Here is a 25,719-nt window from a genome sequence, read left to right on the forward strand (position 1 = left end):
AAAATTTTAGTTGGGCCTTTTAAAGGAAGCCCAGGAGGCAGAGATGAAGAGGGAAAGCGTTCCAGTCATGTGGGACAGCCAGAGAAAATACCCAGAGCTAAGCGATGGGATGTCCTATTTGAGGAACAATAAGAAGCTGGCATCTGAATCAAAAAGTACATGTCAGGGAGTAAAGTTTAAGAAGACCGGAAAGGTAGGAGGGGGCTAGGATAATGAAAGACTTTGAATGCCAAAAAGAAGATTTTGTGTTTGATCTTGGAGGCAATAGGAGCCATTGTAGTTTATTTGGGGGGTGGAATGGGGGTGTTGACATGACCAGACCTGAGCTTTAGGAAAATCACTTTGGTGGCTGAATGGAGGATGGATTGGAGTGGGGAAAGACTTGAGGCAGGCTATTGCAATAATCCAGGGATGTGGTGATGAGGACCTGCACTTAGAGTGTGGTAGTAGTATCAGAGAAAAGACAGGGGCGTAATTGAGAGATGTTGCAAAGGTGAAATCAACAGACCTTCGCAACATAATGGATAATGCGAGGTAAGAGGAGAGATAGTGAGGAGTTGAGGATGACACTTCATTTGTAAATCTGAAGGATTGAGAAGGATGGTGTTGCCGTCACCATTAAATAGGGAAGGTGGGGGGAAAGGTTTTTGAGGGGAAGATGAGTTCAGCTTTGAACATGTTGAATATTGAGTTTGAGATGTCTACTGGACAACCAGTTTGAGAATCATCAGGGTAGAGAGGGTAATTAAATCCATGGGAATTGATGAGATCACCAAGTAGTATAGAGAAAGAATAAATAGCATAGAGCCCAGGACAGAGCCTTGTGGGACATCTCTCTGGATTAGGATCCAACAAAGGATACAGAAGAGTGGTTTGATATGTAGGAGGAGAATCAGAAGATAGTGATGTCCCAAAAACCTAGAGAGAAGAGAATATCAAGGAGAAAAGAATGGTCAACAGTGTCGAAGACTGCAAAGGTCAAGGAGATTGAGAATTGAGAAAAGGCTGTTGGATTTGGAAATTAAGAGGTTGTTGGTAATTTTGGAGAGAACAGTTTTGATGGAATAGGATGGGAAACCAGACTGTAAGGGGTTAAAAGAGAATAAGAAAAAGTAAAGTGGAGGCACCTATTATACACACCTTTTTGAGGAGTTTAGCTGCAAAGGGCAGAAGAGATACAGGGGGATGGTTAGTGGGGATGAAATGATTAAGTGAAGGTTTTTTGAGGATGAGGGAGACAATTACATATATGTAGGCACTAGGGAAGGAGCCAGTAGTAGGGAAGGAATGAAAATAAGTGAAAGTAGGAATATCGGAGGAGGTGATCTTTTGGAGGAGACAGGATGAAATGGAATCTCTTTAGAAGGTAGAGAGAAGTAAGGCCTTCCTTCATCATATGAGCCAGTTTCTCAGTTACGACAGTGGGAGGGAGGATCTGGGAGGGACAGAATGTTTTGAGGAGAGCCATTGTGGAGAGTGGGGATAACATAGAATTGTATAATAGCAGTGAGGGCCCAGTTGAGCCTGTATAATACCATTTTGTGGTGGACCCAGTTAGAACTGTTAAATAATTTTCCCCACCTTAGTTTAATAGCACATGTAGGAGTAGAGGCAGCTGATGGTGTGAGTGATCCAAGGCTGAGTCTTAGTGGGATACAATTGGTGATATGGTAAGGGGCCTAAGGTTTTAAGCAAGGAAGACAGTGTGGAATTGAACTGATTCACTAAGGGTTCAAGATGGGGAAAGGAGGACAGAGTTCAGGGGAGGTGGCCTGGGAGAGAGCTAAAGGGTCATTGGGTTTAGAGGTCATTTTGAATGAAGAGTAGGGAAATAAGGTTTTATAAGGGAATGCAGAGGGAGAGGTAATAAACCAATAGATTGAGGTCATAAAAGGGGGTTGCAGAATTTTTGAACATAGAAGTGGTATATTTGTGGCTGATGGCAGGATAAAGGGTATAACCATCTTTGTGGCTGAGGTGGGGTAGAGGACCAATCTATGCAACATGAGTAGCCTGAGGAACTGAGCTGTGAGGGTGTTTTTGAGGAAGAGCCAGTACCATAGGTAGGAGTCACACATGGTGACTATTCCTTTTGAAACACAAATGGTGACTAGGGGCTTTGTGGAATTAAATATCTCTAGCTGTGTTCTGGAGTAAGGAGTTTAGCACTGAAAATCCAACCTTAGTTCCATTTTTGCTTTCACAAAAACTTAGAGAGTTTAAAATCACCTTCTTCTGGACTTGTTTTCCTCTCTTATAAAATAAGAGGATTCAGAATAAGCTCTTCTGGGTTTTTTTGTTTGTTTTTAACTTTTTTAATTAACAAGAGACTCTTTTCTCTTCCTCATTGAAAGCAAAGAAAAACATAACTCATATGCATTATGAAACAAAACAAATACTTGTATTGGATGTCCCCCCCAAAAAAGTCTGTCTGAATCTGTACCCTGAGTCTATCACCTCTAATCAGAAGTTAGGTAACGTGAGTTATATATTCTCTGGAATCATAGCTGATCATTGTAATCTTTCCATTAAACTTTAAAATTGTAGATCATCTGAACCTTAAGTATCCCAGGTACTAACAACAATCATTACATTTTAGGTCTTACTCTATTAGCATATTAAGAGTTCTAATTTCTGTAGATTAACTATTCACAGTAAGTGCAAGGGTTATACATTTTTTCAGCATCTTTTTCTAAAGCTTCATTTTGTTGCTTTTCATTTTAAATCATAATATTTCTAGGAAAGTCACCTTTTACCTCAGTGTTGTATTTATTGCTAACCAGTCACTGCACTGGGTGTTTTGATTCAGTGTTTTTCATTGTTATAAGATAAGGTACCTTATTACAAGAAAGGAAAGTACTTTGTAACAAAGGAAAACAATTGAACTAAAACATCCAGTGCCCTGGCTATATGTGACATCATCTGTGATGCTCTTCCCTGTCTTTCCGCCAAGAAGAGGGAGGTATGTTTAATAGGACCGTTCTTAATTTTTCACTTTCTTTTTAGTGTTTCTTAATATACCTTTTTGTAGTCTTTATTCTTTTGAATTTTTTTCACTATACATTCATACCTAATATAAATTCCCATGAGTTTTATGTTTTTCTAAATGTCTCATAGTAATCATTTATTACTGTATAATGTATCACTGTATAATGTATTACTATATAAATGTTTAATTACAGCTTATTCAGATGCACCGAAGTCAATCAGATGCAATAGTAAATAGTTGCCTGGTAGCCCATTGTTTTCTAAACTCAGGAAAAATCATCCCTGTTTGTCAGTAACTACTTAGAAAACTGGAAAGCATTTGGCAGGAATTAGGTTTATATCATCATCTGATATCATACATGGTCCAAACAACAAGTGTATCTTTCAGCTAGATTCAAGTGGGTACAACTACTTGTAAAAGTTCACATCAGTATAAAAGGTCATGGCTTCCTTTAAAAAAATTTTTTTTTTTAAAGAATAATCTTTTTTTAATAAATATGATTAGGGAGGAAATACAAAGTAAAAGGCTTTTATACAAACCAAATTAAGGTAGAATACAAAGCAAAATGCTGTAGTAGGGAATAAAATGCTTTGTATTACATCTCTGATAAAATGATATGTGAAGCAACATAGTACAAGGCAAAGTACGCTGAATTTGGCTTCAAAGAACCTAGACTTTAATACTGGCTTTATTACTACTTACATATTCTTTGACCTGGGGCATGTCACTTTGCAACTATAAAATGAGAGTATTGGCCTAAATGACCTTTTCCAGGAAGTTATATCAACATATAAGGTCATCTTTCCTGTAGAAACATTGCCAAAAGAAAGGAACAGTTTTCAAAAGAATTGCAAATTAAATGACAATATGAAAATATTTTTCTAGCACTCATAATAGAAATTAAAATTAAAATGACTTTGGAGTTTCCCCTAACATCTTCCAAATTGGCAAAGATAACCTATAAAAGGGGGGATACTCAGAGTTTAAGCAACTGTGAGCTAACAGTTCCATTGATACATTGTTTATAGAATTATGAATTCAGTCAGACTTTTCTGGATATCAGTTTTGTAATTACAAAGGAGAGTGACCAAAATTATTGAAACCCTTTGAGCCATAAATCCCATTACTAAAACCACAGTGAGGTCAAAGGTAGAAACAGAGATCCAAAATATTCATCATAGTATTGCTTTTAGTGATGGTAACAAATTAGAAATAAATTGAATACCTATTAAAATACAATCCTATTAGCATAAGTGAAGCAGACTAGTCACTAGTCTTAAGGCTTTACTTACTCGTAGATTTTCTTTCCTTCATGCTTGAGAGTAAGAGGAAGACCCTTTCTGTAGCCATTTTTGTTATAGTCTGTTTTGTTTGATGACTCTTTATCTGTGGAAAATAGTTAATTTCCTGCTCAGTTTCTCTCTTTTTCCTTGCCTGTCCTCTGGTCTAAATCTCTGTCTTTCCTTGCTGATGCCATAGCCACGTGTGTTTGGCTTGCTGATGGGAGTTTTATGCTGTTCTTTTTTCATGTCTTCTTCATTTTATGGTTCAGACAGTTTCTGGAGTAGAAGCTGTGATTATGGTATGACTGAACTCAAGGATTATGATAATGTAGTTCTTAATCCCAGTTATTCCTTTTTGACTTAGAACATGCAGCTTTTTGAATCACTAATGACCGTAATGTATTACTAGTCAGTGTATTTTTATTTACAAAGTTGCAGGAACCATTACTTCAGTTCATTTGATTCCCTAGAAAATAAATAGACCTATCATTTTACAGCCTTTCTCTATATGAGGGTTCTTCTACATATACATAACCTTTCCCTTGAATATCATAGAACTATGAAATAATAAAGCTTGAAAAGGACCTTAGATAGCACCATTACAGAAGAAGAATCTGGTACTGAGACAGCTGACAAAGAATCACAGAACTTCAGGGTTAAAAAAGGGACATCTACAAGCACGTCTGACAGGTGGCCATTCAACATTGGTTTGAAGACCTCAAGTGAGGAGAATAAGTCTGATTCTATTCGGTATAGTACCATAGATCCTAGAGCTGGTTAGAGGACATTTCCTCCGCCCCCCTCATTTAACATATTGGGCAATCCAGCCAATGCCCGGAGGAGATTTAAGGGGTGGCAGAATCAGAATTCTCAAAGTAAGGACTTTTAAGATTCCAAATGGATTGTCCTTTTCATAGCAAAATAGCTATCATGGCCTCCCTAGGTCTTTTTCCCCAAGCTAAAGATTTTCAATTTCTTTAACCTATTGTTATACAGCATTCAACTTTACGTGGTGAAGAAGTGTCTGGACAAAGATTTGATCCCAGGATACCATCTTTCCCCATAGGTCTGACATAGATTATTACAGCTCAAAGGAGTTTCAGAGATTATCTAGTCCTTTGTCCTTTATTCTTCATGTCATAAAAGATAAAACTGAGGCCTAGAGATATTAAATGGCTTGGCCCCACTTGTGCATTTTAATGTCAGAGACAAGATCCAAATCCAAGTTCACTAACCCCAAATCACATTTTCTTTACAATATATCATGCTGTCTCAATCAGTGATTTCTTAAGTGGACCTAATTTTTCTTCTAAATATTCCAAACCAAAACCATCATTAAAAATCATTTTTTTCTAGAAAACAGTATGGTTCTCCATGTGAGGTTAATTGCTAGAACATGACTAAAGTAAGGTCTAAGAAGAACACTATAATCCTGTGTTCCCAGACTGTGTTTGTCCTTCATTGTTGAAGAAACCTTTGGAATTAAAAAACCTGAGTGAATCCCAGTGAACTGTTTCCCATTGTACAAATCCCTAGGCTTCAGTTTTCTTTTGTAAAATAAGTAGGGTGGACAAGGTATTTTCAGAAGACCCTTCTGTCTCTTAAATCCTGTGATCCTATGTCTCTCTCATACCAAAATGCCCCCACACTACCTGGTATATAGTAAATACTTAAATTTTTTTTAAACTGAGTGAAATTGCCTAACAGTAACAAGGCCAGCAGCCTCTCTAGTAGTTGTTGTATGTCTGTGGAGAGACTCCTGATTAACGCTAGTGAGAGAGTTTTACAACTATTATAATTTGATGATACCTTAATGATTTAATGTGTTATGTTAGAAATAATAATTGGACAAGAAATTCAAAACACTTTGGTTCCAATTTAGTTCTACCCAGAAGTAATTATGTGTGGTCAGTCATAGGACCTCAGTTTCTTCACCTATAAAATGAAAGGAATGGAGTAAATGTCTACTATATCCCTTTCCTTTTTATTCTAATATGGCCTTTGAGGTTCAGTAGATTGTTTATTAAAGGTTATTAGAGAGAATCTCAGATTTGGAAAAAAGATATAGTCCAGTTTGACTTCATCAGGAATTCCTTCTTTAGCATGACCAAAAACTAGTTATTCATTTAAACACTACCTGTGATGAACTCTCTTGTTTCCCAGGCAACATGTTCTGTTTTTGTACATCCCTAATAAAAAGTTTTTCCTTCCTTTCAGCTAAAATGTACTTCTCATTGTCCCAGATCCATCGTGTTACTAGCTCACCACTTGCCTTCTCTGACATGTACGGATAATTGGCTTAAATGAGAATTGTCAGTTTTCAAAGCTCCAAATGCTCTGGTTATTGAAACTTTTTGTCAGATTGCCTTGTCTTGGGAATCATTTTAAAAGCCTGACCCAACCATAATCATATCAGCATTGAAACTGAATCAGCATACGTTTATATCTGAGAGTGCATGATAGAAGTATTTATAGATAAGGAATGAGAAATTTTGCTTTTTGGTCAAACTATGACTTTGGAAAATCACATTCATTCAGATGAAACAAACTTCATTTATTCAAAATTTAGCCACGTAGAATACCGTATTTCTCCCAACAATATCAGTGCTGGGTATACATGATTTTATACTATTAGGTAAGTGCTTGCCTTGCCCTGTGCTAAGTATTATTACAGAAATAAGGACATGCTTTTTACCCTTATGTCTTACAAACGTTCATAAAATCTCAGTGTTGAAAAGTATCTCAGAAGTTTATCTAGTCCCATACCTAACCCTCCCATCTTCTTGAAGCTTTTGAGCAACGGAGATATTAACCACCTCAGGTGACCGATAGTGCATTTTGGATAGCTCTTATCAAACATTTTATTATGTTAGGCCTAAATTTGCCTGTATAATTTTGACACATTGCACCTGGTTGTGCTCAAATGACTGCCTTTTATATGTTCCTCATTTATCATGGTTTTCTCCATGCTGCTCCCTCATCTTTTTTTTTTTCTTTTGTGTAATCAAAAGTAACACATGGCAATTTAAAATAGAATAAAACAATAAGAAAGCTTGCAGTCATAGTTTGACTCTAAGGACTTCTGGAGCAAAGAGGGAAGAGGATGATTTTTCATCTTTGTGTGTTTTCTTCTTTGGACACTTCTGAGTCTCCAAAAGGAAGAGTTACCAATGTTACCAATAACATAATATGGCTATAAATGATAAAATGTTAAGTTGAATATACAGAATTATTTCATCTACAGCTGGAACAGATTTTAGAAATCGTATCCCAGAGGTCATTAATTAAGACTGTCTATCTTTTGCTCTACCCCTCTTACCTCACCTTACTCCCAAAGACCTATTCCACTTTATTTTCTTATTTTTCCATCCACCCTGACAACCAAGCTAAAAATGTATAGATTGTGTTAATCTCTTCCTAGCATCTCTGCCTTCACTTAATCATCATATGTCCATTAATTTTTCCTTCTTCATCTCTTCAGCTATATTTCCTGTATTTGCTCCTCTGCTTCTAACCAAGTGTTACATCCTAATTCTGTGTCTTTGTTCGTGTTGCTTATGTGAGGCTGCATGGGGTAGCAGAAATTACACTGGACTTAAATCCCATATGTTCCTCTTCTTAAAGGAACTAACCCACTTTGACCTATGAATATCCTACAAAATTCTCAGAACCTGGCTTAGAAACTACTCTGGTCTTCCTTGCTGTCTAATAAAATTCCTCAAGAGCTTCACTGTGCTTAGCTTGAATCCATCCAACAGTTTCTTGAACACCTGTGATTTATAAAGTGCAGTGCTAGGAACTTAAAAAAAGTGGTATCAAAATAGAGGATGGGGCACAAGTCCTTATTGCATACAAGACCACACACACAGGAAACAATGCTAACTGTACAAATTCACTTGCCAATTTATGTGGTATAGACTAAGAGAGTTTATAGCTTCATGGAGCAGGAAGAGATGATGAGGAAGCTAACACTCACAAAAAAAGTGAAGTTATTTGCCCAGAGTTACATAGCTAGGTAGTGACTAACCTGGGATCTGAACCTTGGTCTTCAAATGCTAATTACTTAATTCAATCCAACACATATATCTTAATCATCTGCTACCTGCTAAGCACTGTGCAAGTATAAAAGATACAAAGACAAAAATCAAACAATTCCTGCTAAAGGTTTCATTTCCAACAATCAGGAACTGGTGCAGGTTTATTAGCGCAAAGAAGCACTCTTCACTTGATTAGTGGTTAAAAAGTATGAACAGGTAATTCTCAAAGGACAAAACTCAACCTATTAACAGGCTTATGAAAAAATGTTCCATGTCACTAGTAACTAAATAAATATAAACAAGTGGGTGCATGTAACCTCAGCTTCTACCTTATAGCTGTCATATTTTTAGAACTGGCAAAAAAAGGAAAATGACAAATGTCGGATTGGCCATGGGAAAACAAGCACATTCATACAGCTGTGAATCAGTCCACCCAGTCTGAAAAGCAGTTTGGAATTATGCCCCAAAAGCCACTAATCTTGGAGCATACTCTTTCACCAATGAAGGAATCACAAAGAAGCAGGATAGCTTTGAAAATTGCATGTTAAATTTTTTTTATATCCTGAAAAAGAAAACCAAATACTAGATGTTTGTTGTTTTATGTACAGGCCCTTTCTGCTGTTCAGTGCCTATAGAAGTGCTCCATTTATTCAGTTCAAAATTTTTAAAAATTTTAATTGGAGAAATGGTGATTGAAAGTTGTGTAGGTTATTAGTGGTAGCTAGGTAGTGCAGTGGATAGTGTATACAGTTGGGAAGACCTGAGTTCAAACCCCATCCCTGACATTTATTAGCTTTGGGACGCTGTAGCAGTTAGGCTTTTTATGCCTTTGTTTCCTTATTTTTAAAATGAGAGAAATTTGATTCAATTGGTTCTTCTAGTTCTAAATCTATGATTCTACATCCAGGAATGGAGAGATGTAGTACTAGGTATTATTTATATTTTTTATTAATACCTCATAACTCAAAGCACCTGTCCCAAGAACAGAAGGCATTTATTAAAGGGTCTGGATCCGTATTGACTGACTGACATGATGCTTTGTAGTTTTGATACATGAATTCTTCTTTTTCCCTTAGGGGGCAGTCTTTTGTGCTGTGACTCATGTCCTGCCGCATTTCATCGAGAATGTCTGAATATTGATATCCCTGAGGGCAACTGGTATTGCAATGACTGTAAGGCAGGCAAAAAACCACACTACAGAGAGGTTGTCTGGGTAAAAGTTGGCCGATACAGGTAAGAACAAATTGAATGAAAATGTTGTTTTAATTGAGGTGTTTCTTAAGATTTTAATTTGAAGTAATTAAATTTGTTCCTATACCTTTTCTTTAATCTCTCTTCCAAAGTCCAGGTGTATGTATCAGAGTGTTTTTCCCTTTGTATCATTCACAGGTGGTGGCCAGCTGAAATTTGTCATCCTCGAGCTATTCCTTCTAATATTGATAAGATGAAACATGACGTTGGCGAATTTCCAGTTTTATTTTTTGGTTCTAATGATTACTTGTGGACCCATCAGGCCCGCGTCTTTCCTTACATGGAGGGAGATGTCAGCAGCAAGGACAAGATGGGCAAAGGAGTTGATGGGACATATAAAAAAGGTAAGATACTGTTTTTGTTAGACTGTTTGTACAAATAAGTCTCATACCAGAGGCCCCAAGTAAGCTGAGTGTCCTGTAGTATTAGGATCACCGTCATTCAAATACACCTGGTAAAAAGAAGTCTTCATTGTGATTAAAGCCTCTTGATTTAGAGTTTGGTGTTGGTTACCATGTATATTAATACTACTGCATGAATCAAATTCTTTAAATGTTTCTTCGTCTTGTTTTTTCTTGTAATTTTCTCTGCTCCCATTCATTACTCATTAAATCTGTTCACTTCCAAATTCGGGAGATGGTTATAATATTGATAGTATAGTAGCTAATCAGTAATTTTGGAGGCATTTCCTTTGTGTGTACCATAATGCATGCATTATTCCTTTGGTCTTTCAACTAAATCTCTAGCTTCATTCTCTGCTTGTTCACAAGTAGATTTTAAGCTACTTAAGAATAAGGATCAAACATTTACTAACTCCTGTGTACCTGCCACTGTGCTGGATGCTGGACATAGTCTTTCATATTTCCTTATAGTGCCTGATGAAACATTAATAAGTACATGGTCAATAAAATTTGGTATTTGTGTATAAGTGTCTAATATAGTGAGTATTTTAAATTGACTTTTGTTTTGTTTCTTTAGCTCTACAGGAAGCTGCTGTTCGTTTTGAGGAATTAAAGGCCCAGAAAGAGTTAAGACAGCTCCAGGAAGACAGGAAAAATGACAAGAAACCACCACCCTACAAGCATATCAAGGTGAGGAAAACTATAAAATTGCTATCCAGGAGTAGACATTGAACATATCCATACATTAACGACAGTTGACTGTCTGTGTGCCTTTTGTTAGCAATTACAGTAATTTTGTTTTAATATCTGTAAGATACATGATTAGAAGAGAAAAAGTAAGATGCAGTAGCTTTATGATTCCATGTAGGGTAATACTGATAAAACCTTTTGGAAAAGTTAATTGACAAAAATTGTTTAGATTTGATTCAGTGTGTAGACTGCATTGAATATTTTGGAAAAGACAAGAGTAACATAAAAAAAATTTTTGCCCAGAACCTTATTTAGATAAATATTTTTATCTTCTTGGATGTTAAAATGATGCTGACAGATCAGACATCAATTGAACCAAGAGAAGAACAATTAAAATATTGCTGATAAATGGAACTTCGTGTCTAAGAGCATGTTTCCTCATGTCTGAAATGTAGGTAATAGTCCATATGTTAATCTGACTCACAGAGTTGTTTGAAAAGTACTTTCTAGACCTTAAAAATCATCAGTTCTTCTTAACTTCTGTGATAAAGGGCTGCATAATGTCCAACCGCACACAATGAAAAGTAAATATCTTCTCCTTCCCTCTTTAAGTTATTGCATGTGCAATGTTGTGACCCCAAAAGCAAGTCATCATGTGACAGGATACAGATTAGGGATCTCGAAGCCAATAAGTTACAGAGATATTACTAACCAATATCAATGAAAAAAGGTTCCTTCCTCTGGGCATTCTCTATATCTGTGAAACCACAGAGCTAGTCCCTTTCTCTTATTGAACTGAGTGATTTAATTAGATTTATAGAGAGAAATAAAAGAACTCAATTTGATGGAAAAGGTAATAGCCACATACTTAAAATCACGTGTGTCCAATAAGGCATGAATATGATAATCTACACATATTTAAAGAGTGAAGACTGCTTAAATAAGGAAAATATATTCTGGACTGTCTGAATGGATGCTTTTATTTGAGGTGTCTGGTTTCCTTTCAATTAAATTTTCAGATAATTGAGTCATCCAGGATGATAGTTTTCCTGCTTTATTTATAGGTTTAGGTTCCAATTTTGTCTCATACATTCTCTTTAATGTAATCCAATTACACTTAGCAAAAGCACACAGTATGCCTAGGAATTGGGGAGACACAACGGATACCTATAAATTGCTAGTAGAATTACAAGTTTGGAGACTACTATGATAGTATGCTATAAAAGATAAAAAATGAGGCCTTGTTATTCTTTATCCTCATTATTTTCAAGAAATTATCTGACAATATTGTAAATTTTTCAAATATAGCAACATTATTTGTCCAGGGATGGGGGGAGTGCTTATAAAGCAGATGTCCAGCAGATGGAGAGTAGCTGAGTAATTTATGAAACACCAATGGAATAAATGCTGTAATGAAATGCAGAGAATAAACATGACATTAATGGAATATAAGGTTGTCAATGCTTAGTCCTACCATGTTTCTTTATGAACTTTGACAAGTCCAAGCTATCTGGGCCTTAGCTTCTCATCTGTTAATTTGGGGCTTGGTTTTCTTCTGTTTCACTAGGTGAACCGTCCAATAGGCAGAGTTCAGATCTTTACTGCAGATCTGTCAGAAATTCCCCGATGCAACTGCAAAGCTTCAGATGAAAACCCCTGTGGTATTGACTCAGAGTGCATTAACCGAATGCTCCTGTATGAGTGTCATCCCACTGTCTGTCCTGCGGGTGGACGCTGCCAGAACCAGTGCTTCTCAAAACGCCAGTATCCTGAGGTTGAAATCTTCCGTACGTTACAGCGAGGCTGGGGCTTGCGGACAAAAACAGATATTAAAAAGGTAAAGGATGTCTTTAACAATTGCTTGAATGAGGGGAAAGAAACCTCATAGCTTCTACCTCTTTACTTAAATGTCTTGTGAGTCTTAACCTGTTTCCATCTTAACTCTTCACTTAGAAGCACCATTGAGACTTCAGGGTAGTCTAAATGCTTTATATAAACATACAGGTAGCACTTGCTATTCTATTGCTATATATATTATGTAGAGCAATGGTATCAAACTCAAAATAGGAACTGTGGCCATTAAACCATATGTAAAGATTCCCACAGGCCACATATTGACTTAGAAAACCACATATTAATATTATCTGTGTCTTGTTTTTATTTATTTTGTCAAATATTGCTAAATTATATTTTTGTTTTTGATCCACAGTCAGAAGTTTTGTAGATCACAAGAAGCACGTGGCCCACGTATTTGATACCTCTCATGTAGAACACTAAAGTATTCACTATAATGATTCAGTTTGTCAAACATTTATTGACTAATAGCAATATACAATAAATGGTCTTGGTTCTGGTATTGCAGATAAGGATAAAATATTAGATTTTCTTTGCTCTCTAGGTTCTTATAGTCTAGTAGCAATAAAGAGAGTTGGATGCTTCTATGTATGACAAAAAAAATCAGTCAGCACACATTTGCTAAGCAACTATTATGTTCAAAACAACTGAGATAAGACTAATAAACCAGCCCTTGCCATCAGGACATGCACATTCTGATGGGAGAGATAACATATACACATAATAAGCATATTCAGAATATTCACAAAGTGAATGCTAGGTGGCTTTGGAAAGGACATTCTGGAGACTAGAAAAGACTTAAAAAGAGGTGACATTTGAGCTCAGTCTTGAAAAAGTTGGGTCTCCAAACTGCCCGGGTAAGGAAACTATTTCCAAATACATGAGGACAGCCAGTGTGAAAGCACAGAGATGGTCATGGGACTGTTATCTGTGTGGAACAGCATGCAGGTCAGTCTTACTAGACCAGAGAGTGAGTGAGGAGGCATAGGAAGGGGCCAGAAGTAATGTAGGAACCATTGATGAAGATGGAGAAGAGAGGTAGCATGGTCAGATAAGCATTTTAGGAAATTACATTGGGATAGAGAGAGTAGAAAGTAAGAAAGGTTATTGTTGTAGTCCAGGTGAGAGGTGATGAGTACCTCACCTAAGATGGAGGCTGTGTGAACATGTGCAAGGGATGTTGTGACTGTAAAAACAAGATTTAGCAATTTATTGGCTGTGTGGAGTGAGTAAGAATGAGGGATTGAGGATAACAGAGTAGTAATGACTAACGTGACTTAAGTGCCAGGCCTGGGTTCAGGAAGACCTGGGCTCAAACCTTTACTCAGACACTTCCTAGCTGTGTAACTCTGGGCAAGTCACTTTACTCTGTTGGCCTCAGTTTCCTCATCTGTAAAATGAACTGGAGAAGGAAATGGCAAATCATTGTAGTATCTCTACCAAGAAAACCCCAAATGGGGTTGTGAAGAGTCAGACCTGATTAAAAATGACTGAACATAACTGGCATATATAACACTTAAGTCTGAAAAAAAAAAAAGTTATCTCATTTGACCATCTCAACAATCATTTGACGTAAATGCTTTTTTTTATTCCCCATTTCATATATGAGGAAACTGAGGCTAAGGGAGGCTAAATGACTTTCCCAGCATCTCATGACTAGGAAATGACTTTAGGCAGCACTGAAACTCTTGAATCTTCCTAACTCTAGCTCAGGTTCTCACTGTGTCACCTCATTTACATGGAATGTATCAACATGGGTGACTGGAAGGATGATAGGCCCCTACAGAGAAATAGAGAAGCAGGGAAGAATAATTAATTCTGTCTTGAACACATGTAATTTAAGATGTGTATGAGACATCTGCTCCATAGGAAATATCCTGTAAGCAGTTGTTAATTTGAGTTTGGAGCCTAAAAGATAGTCTTTTATTGGGCTGGATAGATATATCTAGGCATCATCTACAGAAAGGTGATAATTAAACCCATGAATGTTGAAGAGGTCACTGAAGTGAAAGAATATAGAGAAAAAAGAAGTGTACCTAAACAACAGCCTTAGTTCATGGGCTTTTACCCATATCTCCATCAAAGGAGACTGAGGAGTGATTAGGTAGGGTTAGGGAGAATCAAGATCAAGGACTATTATCAAATCCCAAATAAAAGAAAAGATATGGAAAAAGGAGGGTTGTGGTCTGCAGTGGAATGCTGCAGAGATCTCAAGAAAGATGAAGATCAAGAAAAGGCCTTTAGATTTTTCAGTTCAGAGATGATTGGTAACTTTGGAGAGATCATCTTCCAGTTAATAAGATTAGAAAGCAGGTGTTTAGAAGAATAAGAGGAAAGGAGTTGGGGGCATTGTGTATAGACAGCTTTTTTTAAGGCCTTTGGTTGAAAAAGGAGATAAAGCCCAAGGCTGCATGCATGGTAAGATCTGTTGAGGCGTGGGGGAGGCTTTGGGCCTGTTTGTTGACATTACGGAAGGAATACGTATATAAGGAGAGATAGAAGATTAGAAGAGGGGGTATGATAGTGGGGAACCATCTGGTAGAGAAGTCTAGAATGAGTGGGCACAAAGATAAATGTTAAGGGATTGTTGTTGACAGGGGCTGTGTCACTGAAGGAAAGTGGGCCTAGTGGTGTCAAGGAATTGTGAGAGGAGAGAGTGAAGAAGTGAAGGTTTAAATGCCCTCAGTTTTCTGTGTCAGATATAGGGCAGAGTCCTCAGTTGAGAGAGTTGGAAGGAATAGATTCTGTAGGGAGAGTAAGAAGAAAAGAGAAAGTATGGAACAGTCATTGTAGAAAGTAGGATAGAAAATTAATTAGAAAGGAAAGGATTGTTTTACAGTAGCAAGGACCCTGTTAATATTAAATAACTTAAATTTGTAGTGGACTCTGCCCAATTACGTAATTGTTTTCCAGTTTTATTCAGGTGTATGTGAATAGTAGAAAAGGTAGATGATAATAATAACAACAGCAACAGCTTAACGTCAAGAACTTAAAAGGTTTTGCAGAGGGCTTTAACATGTTACTTCATTTGAAGAATCTGATGTATCAGATGCTTTTATTACCTCCGTTTTGCAGATGAGGAAACTGAGGTTCAGTAACTTCCCCAGGGTCACACAAGTTAGTATGTCTGGGACAGGATGGAATTAATATAGTTTGAAGTGTTTGTGAGGTATAAGTGGTGATGGGACAAGAGTAAGGAGTTCAAGTATGGAGGACAGAATCAGAGTTGGACTGTTTCGCTCAAGGGGAAGAGATTCAAGGAGAGTATGGTCACACATAATGTCCTGGCTGCATGCTGAAAGAAGGGAGTAGTTATCACTGGGTGGACGGAGAAGTTTGGGAGAATAAGATACGGGGATTGATAGAATGATAGATTCTGATCAGATAAGGAAATTTTAATTTCTTTATAAGCAAATGGAACCATGATTATTATGGTAATTCTATTCAAGAAACATTTAAGTACCTGTTATATGCCAGATACAGATCTAAGTATCAGTAATAAAAAATTGAAAGATAATAATCTCAGCTCTAAAGGACTTTCTGCTCTAATAGGGGATTGTATTTTATCCAGTAGACTATGAGAAATTACTCAAGGTTTTTGAACAGGCATGTTATGTCATATGATTTGTATATTTCAAAAGTCACATAGAAAGATGAATTCTAGAGCAGAAAGGCCACTTCGAAGCTAATAGACTACCTAGAAGAATGTTTTCTTATCTCCTGGTATTGAGTGCCTGAATTAGAATGGTTGCAGACAAGAGTAGAAAGGAAATATGAAGGAGGATGAAAGAGATCACAGTTGGAATTTGTCAATTGGTGTCAGCAGTAGGGGTGAAGGAAGAGTCAAACATTTCTTATGCTATGATGCTGAATTCTTAGGGTGACTATTCAAATGGTGACTCTATCCACAAAAATCAGAATACAGGAAGAAAGATAATTTGAATTTGAACTTTCAACTTTCCATCTATATTAAGAGCTCAGAGGGAAGCCAATGGAAGAACCTTAAAGGATGTCCACACTTTAATGAAAGAATGAAGAAACCACCCACAAAAGATAATTTCAAATTGTGGTAGTCTCAGTAGAAGACTTTTGGAGGTTTTGTTTGTTTTTTCTTAGGTTAAACTCTTCAAGATCTTGTGCTTAAACTATTTATAAGATTTTCTTGGGGTACACACAACTGAGCAGCATTATGAGGTTCTAGAGCATTGAAGGAGGGCTTAACTTTCTTAACCCTCTTCATCTTCTCAGTGTAAAAGGAAACTAGAGGTTTGAGGAAAACATTTTAGAGTCTACAGTAAGTGAGTGAAAGACACTGAGGATGGAATAAGTTGTTGAAATGAAAGGCACTTTCTGTGTTTTGTGGCCTTTACTTTTCCAATAAAATCTAAACTCTCAATATCCATGGTTACATAAATAATGCCCCAAATTACAAATGCATTCAGACATTGTTACTGTCGTAATGTGGAAGACATGTTTCTATAGATCATCTGTGAAGATGTCAATAAACTTGCATTAAACTACCTGCTTTGTAAGTCAGTAGACTGATGAATAAATACTTAAAATTCCACCACCATCTCTTCTCCCCAAAAGAACCAAAACAAAACCCTTTACAATAAAATCTAAACCCTCGACATTCATGGTAAGTAAAGTGATAGGGAATACAACTCAGGCTTCTAGACCTGCATCTGTCACTTAAGGACCAGTTAGCACTTCATGAGCTGTACCACAACCTCGTTTAATAAGGACACCACCTGGTTATGTTCTTACTACAAGATAAGCTTTTAAAAAGAATCATGGGTGAGTTATTTGTGGAGTGTTCTGCCATTAAGGATGTTCTATTTTGTATTACAGGGTGAATTTGTAAATGAGTATGTGGGAGAACTAATAGATGAAGAGGAGTGTAGGGCTCGAATCCGTTATGCCCAAGAACATGACATCACCAATTTCTACATGCTCACTTTGGATAAGGTAAGTAGTAATAAAAGTGTATTTTTGCAGCTTATTCTTTTAAAGAATATTTTATCTTTTTTCCAGTTAAATGTAAAGACAGTTTTAAAAATGTATTTAGTATTTTAATTTTCCCCAGTTACATGTAAAAACATTTTTAACATTCATTTTTAAAACTTTTGAGTTTTGTATTTTATCCAGTAGACTATGAGAAATTCAAGGTTTTTGAACAGGCATGTTATGTCATGACTTGTATATTTCAAATATTATGTAAAAAGATGAATTCTAGAGCAGAAAGGCTACTAGAAGCTAGTAGCCTACCTAGCATCTCCACTCATTGAGAAGACAAGTAATTCAATATAGATTATACATGTATAGGCATGCAAAATATTTCTATAATAGTTATGTTGTGAAAGACTATATTTCTCTACATCCTATCCTACCCCGCATTTATTCTGTTCTCTCTCTCCTTTCACTCTCTCTCTCCTCAAAAGTATTTTGCTTCTGACTACCCCCTCTCCCAATTTTTCCTCCCTTCTCTTATCCCCTTTCCCCCTACTTTTCTGTAGGGTAAGATATCTCTATCCGATTGAATTTGTATGTTATTCCTTCTTTTGAGCCAGTTCTGATGAGAGTAAGGTACACTCACTCCCTCTCACCTCCTCCCTATTCCTGTCCACTGTAAAAGCTTTTTCTTGTCTCTTTTATGTGAGATAATTTACCCCATTCTACGTCTCCTTTTCTTTTTCTCCCAGTACATTCTTCTCAACCCTTAATTTCATTTTTTTAGATATCATCCCTTCATATTCAACTCATACTTGTGCCCTCTGTGCATATAGATATATATTCCTTCTAACTACCCTAATAATGAGAAAGGTCTTATGAGTTACAGATATCATTTTTCCATGTAGAAATGTAAACAGTTTAATTAAGTCCCTTATGATTTCTCTTTCTTGTTTACCTTTTCATGCCTCTTTGAGTCTTGTATTTGAAAGGCAGATTTCTGTTTAGCTCTTGTCTTTTCTCAGGAATGCATGAAAATCATCAATCCCATTGAATATCAATTTTTTTCCCCTCATAAATAATACTCAGTTTTTGCTGGATAGGTGATTCTGGGTTCTAATCCTAGCAACATTACCCTCTAGAATATCATATTCCAAGCTCTGCTCTTTTAATGTAGAAACTGCTAATTGTGGCTCCATGGTATTTGAATTATATCTTTCTGGCTGCTTGCAGTATTTTCTCCTTGATCTGGGAGGTTTGAAATTTAACTATAATATTCCTGGGAGTTTTCATTTTGGGATCTCTTTCAGAAGGTGATTGGTAGATTCTTTCATTTTCTATTTTACGTCTGGGTCTAGAATATCAGGGCAGTTCTTGTTGATAATCTCTTGAAAGTTGATGTCTAGGCTCCTTTTCTGATTGTGGCTTTCAGGCAGTCCAAAAATTTTTTAATTGTCTCTGCTGGATATATTTTCTAAGTGAGCTGTTTTTCCAGTGAGATATTTCACATTGTCTTCTATTTTTTTCATTCTTTTGGTTTTATTTTGTAATTTCTTGATTTCTCATAAAATCATTAGCTTCCATTTACTCCATTCAAATTTTTAAGAAATTATTTTCTTCTGTGAGCTTTTGCACCTCCTTTTCCATTTGCTTAATTCTGCCTTTTTAAGATGTGATTTTCTTAAGTGTTTTTTGGGGGGGGGTCTCCTTTACCAAGCTATTGACTCCTTTTCTTGAATCACTCATTTCTCTTCCCAGTTTTTCCTCTGCTTTTCTTGCTTTGTGTCTTGGTAAGGGCGTATATAGGAGAAAGAAAAAAATTTGAAGCTCAAAGTCTTCAAAAAAATGAATGTTGAAAACTATCTTTACATGTAATTGGAAAATAATAAAATACTATTTACAAAAAAAAATAAAAGTCTATGACCCTATGCATAAGGAATAAAAGATTTTTAAAAATAGTACTACCATCCCAGGATTGTTGTGAGGATAAAGTAATATTTGTAAAACTTCAGTAACCTTAAAGCAGTATGTGAATGTTGGCTGTAAGAAGATAGAGAGCATTAAATTCATCAACTCAACAAACAATTAAGTGCTTTTTAAATGTGGAGAACCACACTCAACACAAAGTTCAAGACAGGAAATACTCCATATTTTGTAGATATTATAGTAAATCAATTAAAAGAGGTAGGAAGGGGCCTGGCTGAGGGGGCACTAATATGAAATGGGAAAGATAAGGAGACATTTGCTTGTGAAGTAAATGCTAAACTGAGGGGTTTGAATATTACTGGGTAGACAGTAGGTCTCCTAATGTCTGGTAGACTACAACAGATTCCCTGCCTTAATAACAAACATGTGACAGTAATGCAAACTCCTTTTAAATAAGAATCTCTATCGGTGTTGCTAAGGTACCAGTGGCCTTCCAAAGTATCTTGAGAAGCTTCAACTTCAATGTTTTTCAGTTTTTCTGTAATTCAGTCTTTAATCTTCTTTTTAGAAGGGTCCTCAGCAGTGATTTAGTCCAAACAGGAATTTCTTCTATAACTCTAAGAAGTGATTATCAAACTTTTCTTAAAGACCTCCGGTAATGGGCTCACTGCCCATATTCTGTGTAGATATATGTATCCACTTCTTTTATAGTACTGATAAGGGCTGGAAGAGGGGGCGGTGTGAGACCCCCCACAAAGACCAGGAGCAGGTCACCTGGAGAATTCACAGGCTTAAGCATTGTTGAGTTCAAGGTAAAGATGCATTATGCTTTTCAGTGGGCAAGAGTTCTTAGGGAACCTGCAACATTAGAGGGGTACAGGTAAAGTTTATGTAGTATATTCCATAATGAAATATGTGCCAAATGTGCTAACTAGGTGTTTTAGGTGGCTAAAGAGTGCTCGGTTCTTAAAGGAAATGCACTTTTGTTATCTACTGTGCAGATATTTTACCCAAAATTCATTGGGAAATAGCCAAGGGTGGGGCTACTTGGAGGTGTGATTTTAGGCCTGAAATGTCTCTAAGTCAACCAATGGTCAGGGCTGGCTGGAAAATACCAGATTGCTCTTATCAATGTCTTGTTAGACAAGATAAATGTCAGGGAGTATACATTTGATTGGTCAGTGATTAGTAAATGTCGTTATGACCCGGTGCACAGCCCATTCAGCCAGTACACAGCTGATTCAGACTAATAAGTTCTATAGGTGCAGCTGGCTACTGCAGCAGGAAGGGAGATAATGGTTGTTGCTGGGGCAGGCTGTGTCCTTGGGCTGGGGAGAATCTGCCTGGGACAGTGTTTTGAGGCTAGGGAGAAATGTGATTTTTAAAGAGAAATGTGGTTTTAGAATTGGGGCCCAACCACATGCATCCACGCACCCCATCAGTACTACACATACAGACTGTAGTTGCAAATGCATTTATAAATGCATAGCCCATATAATTTATTGCCTTTAAATTTAAAAAAAAAATAAACTCCTGTTTAATTTATTTGGTTCAGTCAGATAAATAAGTGCTTGCCATGTACATATCTGTGCAAAGGGTAGGTTAGGCTTTGACTCATCTTTTTTTAGTACTTAAAAAAATCATTAGTAACATCATTATTGCCCTCGTGATGCAGATCAAAACTCCTAAATGCTTTGATAAATGGTAATCAGATGCTTTAATAAATGGTTATCATGAAGTGTTACAGTAAAATATCTCATCCTTTTGTGACCAACCATTTGAAAATAAGTTTCTGCAAACTTTGGCTTACATATTTGTATGTGGGTACATACACCATGTCTAGTATAAAGCTATTTTATGCAGAGAGTAATGGCAAAGAAGTAATTTTTAAATTAAAATTTATTTTTCAATTATGAAGTACTTTTCTCTGCCCTTCCCCTCAGTGGATGGGTGGGGGAAGCAGGGAGAAGCACCTTTGTAAGAAATACGCATTATCAAGTAAAAACAGTTCCTATTTTAGCCATGTCCAAAAATAAATCTTCTCCTGCATCTTAGTTCATCATCTCTCCAAAGTTCTTAAGTCTTTAAAAACTGTTCACTCTGCATCACCTCTTAAACTGTGCCCAGGTTTTTCTCAGACCTTCTCTTCTCATATTTTTTTACAGTAAAATGTATTCCATTAACTTTCATGTATCATAATTTGTTTGGCCATTACCTAATTGACAGGTAACTGTTTTTGATGACAGCATTAGGCTTAATATCAAACCCTGTCTTGCTTGGTATAAAATTATTGCCAGTTAGTACCAGGGTAAGAATTTTGTGAAGAGTTTTTGAGTTTTCTCAATGTTAAGTGCTATTTATGCTTAAATTTAAAATACTGCTAAATAATATGCACAGTTTTGATCCCTAGTAAACAGGTTTTAATACAGTATTAGTGGAACATAGACCTCTTATTCCATCGGATTTTGTCTTCAGAAAGGAAAAGTTACTTTTCCTAGAGATTTCATGAGTCATTAAAAAGAGAATACTTCATTGTCTATTGTACAGATGCTAGAATCATCATCATACAGAAGAACCTGCCCATGCTCACTTAATATATGTTTCCTCTCATTGTTATTGATGGAGATTTATTAATTTTTTTGCATTTTTCCTTGTGTGTCTTGGACTGGATCATTGCTGTTATTCCAAAAGGAAATTATGCTTCATTTATGAAACACTGCTTGCTTTGGGAAAAGTTCTGTCAGAAAGTATCCTTCTGTCTCTGAATCCTCTGTTCCTAAATAAATTGAAAGGCAGCATGATATACTGAAATGAGTGCTGGCCTAAGATTTGCGCTACCTTGATTTGAATTCAGATTCTATTACTTAATAGCTTTGTAACCCTGGGCAAGTCATTTCTTTCTGAGACTTAGTTTCTCCATATGTAAAATAGTGATAACATGTGGTATTATCTTTCTTGCAACATTACTGTGAGAAAGCACTTTTCTCCTAATAGCTTACTGGATAGAGTACTGGGTTTGCAGTTGAGAATGATCTTGGTTAAAGCCCCTCCTCAGTCATTCCTTAGCTATGTGACCCAGGACAAGTCACAAGGCTTTTTGTGACGGTCAAAGCGGGGGTGTGTGTGTGTGTGTGTGTGTGTGTGTGTGTGTGTGTGTGTGTGTGTGTGTGTGTGTATGAAAAACACAGTTAGAAAACTTAAACATGCAGTATAAACACGAGCTATTATTATCATGGTCTGTCAGTTCATACATAAGGAGGTAATGCTATTTTTCTTCCTGAAATAATTTTTAAAATTATTAATAAAATCATTGTTTTAAACTGTGATTACAGGACCGGATAATTGATGCTGGCCCCAAAGGAAATTATGCTCGGTTTATGAATCACTGTTGCCAGCCCAACTGTGAAACTCAAAAGTGGTCTGTGAATGGAGATACCCGAGTTGGGCTTTTTGCTCTAAGCGACATCAAAGCAGGTAAGATGGCAACCTTTAAATGGGTTTTAACAAATACAAGTGTCCCCCCAAGTAATGAATAAGCTTACTTTATTATTAGTAATGCATGCAAGTGATCCAGTATATAGATAGCAAAAATGACTGGAATCTCAGGTATGCAAGATAAGTCAGCATCTTTTAGTACAGTTATATTCTGGCTTATCTTAATAACAAGAAAAAAATGAATCTTCAATTATGGCCTGTCCATATCTGTAATTCAGATTGGTGTCCTTAGAAGGAGTTCCTTCAACATGTATGCAGTCATTGAGTTTATCTAGCCTTGACTGTTTGGGAAATCTTGTGCAAGAATTCCTAGAAGAAGGCTAGGTTTGCCTCTTTTTCAGTCATTATTGCTGCAAAATGCAGTAGTCAAAATAAAAAACAAAGCCAGAAGGATAAAATTTCATTAAGCACTGTTAACCTATTGCCATTTCATTAAGAACTTGGCTCTTGGTTTCCCCCACAAAATGGAATATTCATTTCCTCATAAATTCATGCATGCTTTCCATTTTTCCAAAGGCTTCTGGGATATGCCACCATGTCTTTCATCTTGGGCTCATAGTCCTATCCCCATAAGAAACAGTTTGTCCAGTAAATGAGTCAAAATTTGTGCAGAGCACTCTCAGAATGTATCTTTATTACCAATAAGTAAAGAAGGGCAAATAATGGTGTTTGTGGAAAACGTTGAAATTAAAGCAAAGGATTATTTATAAGAATTTATCTACTGGTTCTTGAGTCACTCTGACCATTTTTGTTCTTTTGACTTTAAGTCCAATATCTTGAACTGAATTCATTATCTCACCCACCTCTCCATCCTGTCATTCCACCCCTCCCACTCCCCCAAAAAATGTCTCAGCCCATTTCCATCATTGTTCTTATTTCTTTTGAGGGCATTACCTTCTTTCCAGTCAACCTGATGTGAAACCTTGGAATCATCTTTTTTTCCTTCCTTATCCTGACATCCATTCAGTCGATCTTATGAATTGTTTCCACCATTTCTCTCCACTCAACTGTCTTACCACCTTAGTTCAAGCCCTCATCACCTCTCATCTGTACTATCTTATCGACTTTGTGACTTATTTCCTTGCTCTTTTAGTTTTCCCAAATCCATATCTTGCACAGCTACAAAAATAAACATCCTAAGTAAAGGACTGTCACATTTCTATTCAAAAGCTTTCAGTGGTTACTTCTTTTCTGTAGAATAAAAGAGAAGCTGCTTAGTCTGCCATTTAAGGTCTTTCACATATCTCTACCCTTCCAGCTGATTTTTACATTATTCTTTTTCACTATTACCTACTTAATAGTGTTATTGTGGCTATCAAATGAGATGCCTCTTTCTAAAGCTCTTTATAAATTTCACAGAGCTATTCAAATATATTATCTGTTTGTCGTTTAGGTACTCGACATTAGTACCCATCTATTCCCAGAATTGACATTCCATTTCCACTGCATTTTTTAAAAATGCCCTCTATGACTAGAATACAATTTCTTGCCTTATCTCTAAGAGAATCCTTCTCTTTTTCCAAGGATGCTTATTTTCTCCTTCTTCCATGAAGTGCATACCAATTACGAATTTCCTTGGTACTCTGGGTCTCTCTTTAGTCCCTGTCACATGCCTTACGTTCTACACATGTACTCCCTTATGTCATTGAGACCAAAGGACCCTGTCATTAGTATCTGCATTTCCAAGTTACAGATTCCTGATTAAAGTTATTTCCACTTACTATTTTTTGTCTCCTATCCCTATACATAAACAATATTCCTTTTTTAATGAAAACATCCTATTCCTCCTAGAAAATATTCCTGACAGGTGACAGGGAGTAATACTAAAATGTTATTTTATTCATGATTTTTCCTTTTCAGGCACTGAACTCACCTTCAACTACAATCTAGAGTGTCTAGGAAATGGAAAAACTGTTTGCAAATGTGGTGCTCCAAACTGTAGTGGTTTCTTGGGTGTTCGGCCAAAGGTACTGCCTCCTAGTAACTTGTTAGTGCTGGTGCTGTTGGATTTCATAATAAAAATGTTATTTTTGCCTTGGATTGTCAACATTAGTTGTTCACTAAAGCATTTTGATGTTGACTGAACCTCCTCTCAATAACTGAGACACAGGACCCAAGTTTTTTAACATGGTAGCTTGAAAAGTAAAAAATGTCATCACCTCCTTTTTTTACTGCTTCTCAGTTCCGTATCATCTTCCACTATTACATTATAGTTAAGCTCACTCGAATTCTCAGCATTTTGACACTAGAGAAAAACTGCTTAATTAGCATTTAGGTGGTTCTTACTACTAAATGTTATATTTTGTCCATAAAAAAAAAAACAAAAAAAATTTGGAGTTTTACTGCCCAAGAGTTTGGAATTTAAAATACAGGTGGGGACTTAGTGATGGAATTGGTAAGAAATAAAATGGGTCGGATGAAAACCTTTTTTAGATGCCTGAGAATATAAATTACCTAGTCCAGTTCCCTCATTTTACAGCTGGTATGGTTGGGGGTGAGGTGGGCAGGCAGAGATGGGTTTTAAAGCTCTCTGAGACCATGCCACTTTATTTCTGAAGCTTATACCAGCTATCTTGATTATATTTGTTGAAAATTCCTTAGTGATTTGATGATGAAATTGATAACTGAATTTTTTAAATGTTCTTTTAGAGTAGATTTGCTGTTTTTAAAGAACACGTATAAAAAACATCTAAATGCAGCTAATAGCTTTCATTACTAATATGCTTTATGGTTTTCAAAGCACTTTGCTAAAGACAACCCAGTGGAGAAAGTATAGATAGTAACCTATTATTCTCATTTTATAAATGGTGGAATTAAAGTACAGAAAAGGTCCTGCCCTCAAA

At 36.4% G+C, this 25,719-nt stretch overlaps 1 protein-coding gene across 17 annotated transcripts in view; it reads left to right on the top strand.

Annotated features, from left to right (window-relative positions):
* The window catches only part of NSD1 (nuclear receptor binding SET domain protein 1), a 145,813-nt gene that overhangs the window by 110,039 nt on the left and 10,055 nt on the right, over nt 1-25,719 (top strand). For all 17 annotated transcript variants that reach the window (XM_072631122.1, XM_072631130.1, XM_072631135.1 and 14 more), the window contains 7 exons: nt 9,386-9,542; nt 9,699-9,904; nt 10,539-10,651; nt 12,219-12,488; nt 17,357-17,473; nt 22,714-22,855; nt 24,737-24,843. In XM_072631122.1, coding sequence (XP_072487223.1) covers nt 9,386-9,542; nt 9,699-9,904; nt 10,539-10,651; nt 12,219-12,488; nt 17,357-17,473; nt 22,714-22,855; nt 24,737-24,843 — 1,112 coding nt within the window. The remainder of the gene's footprint in view (nt 1-9,385; nt 9,543-9,698; nt 9,905-10,538; nt 10,652-12,218; nt 12,489-17,356; nt 17,474-22,713; nt 22,856-24,736; nt 24,844-25,719) is intronic.

The sequence above is a fragment of the Notamacropus eugenii genome, chromosome 1 (assembly GCF_028372415.1).
Source record: "Notamacropus eugenii isolate mMacEug1 chromosome 1, mMacEug1.pri_v2, whole genome shotgun sequence".
NCBI classification, from domain to species: domain Eukaryota; kingdom Metazoa; phylum Chordata; class Mammalia; order Diprotodontia; family Macropodidae; genus Notamacropus; species Notamacropus eugenii.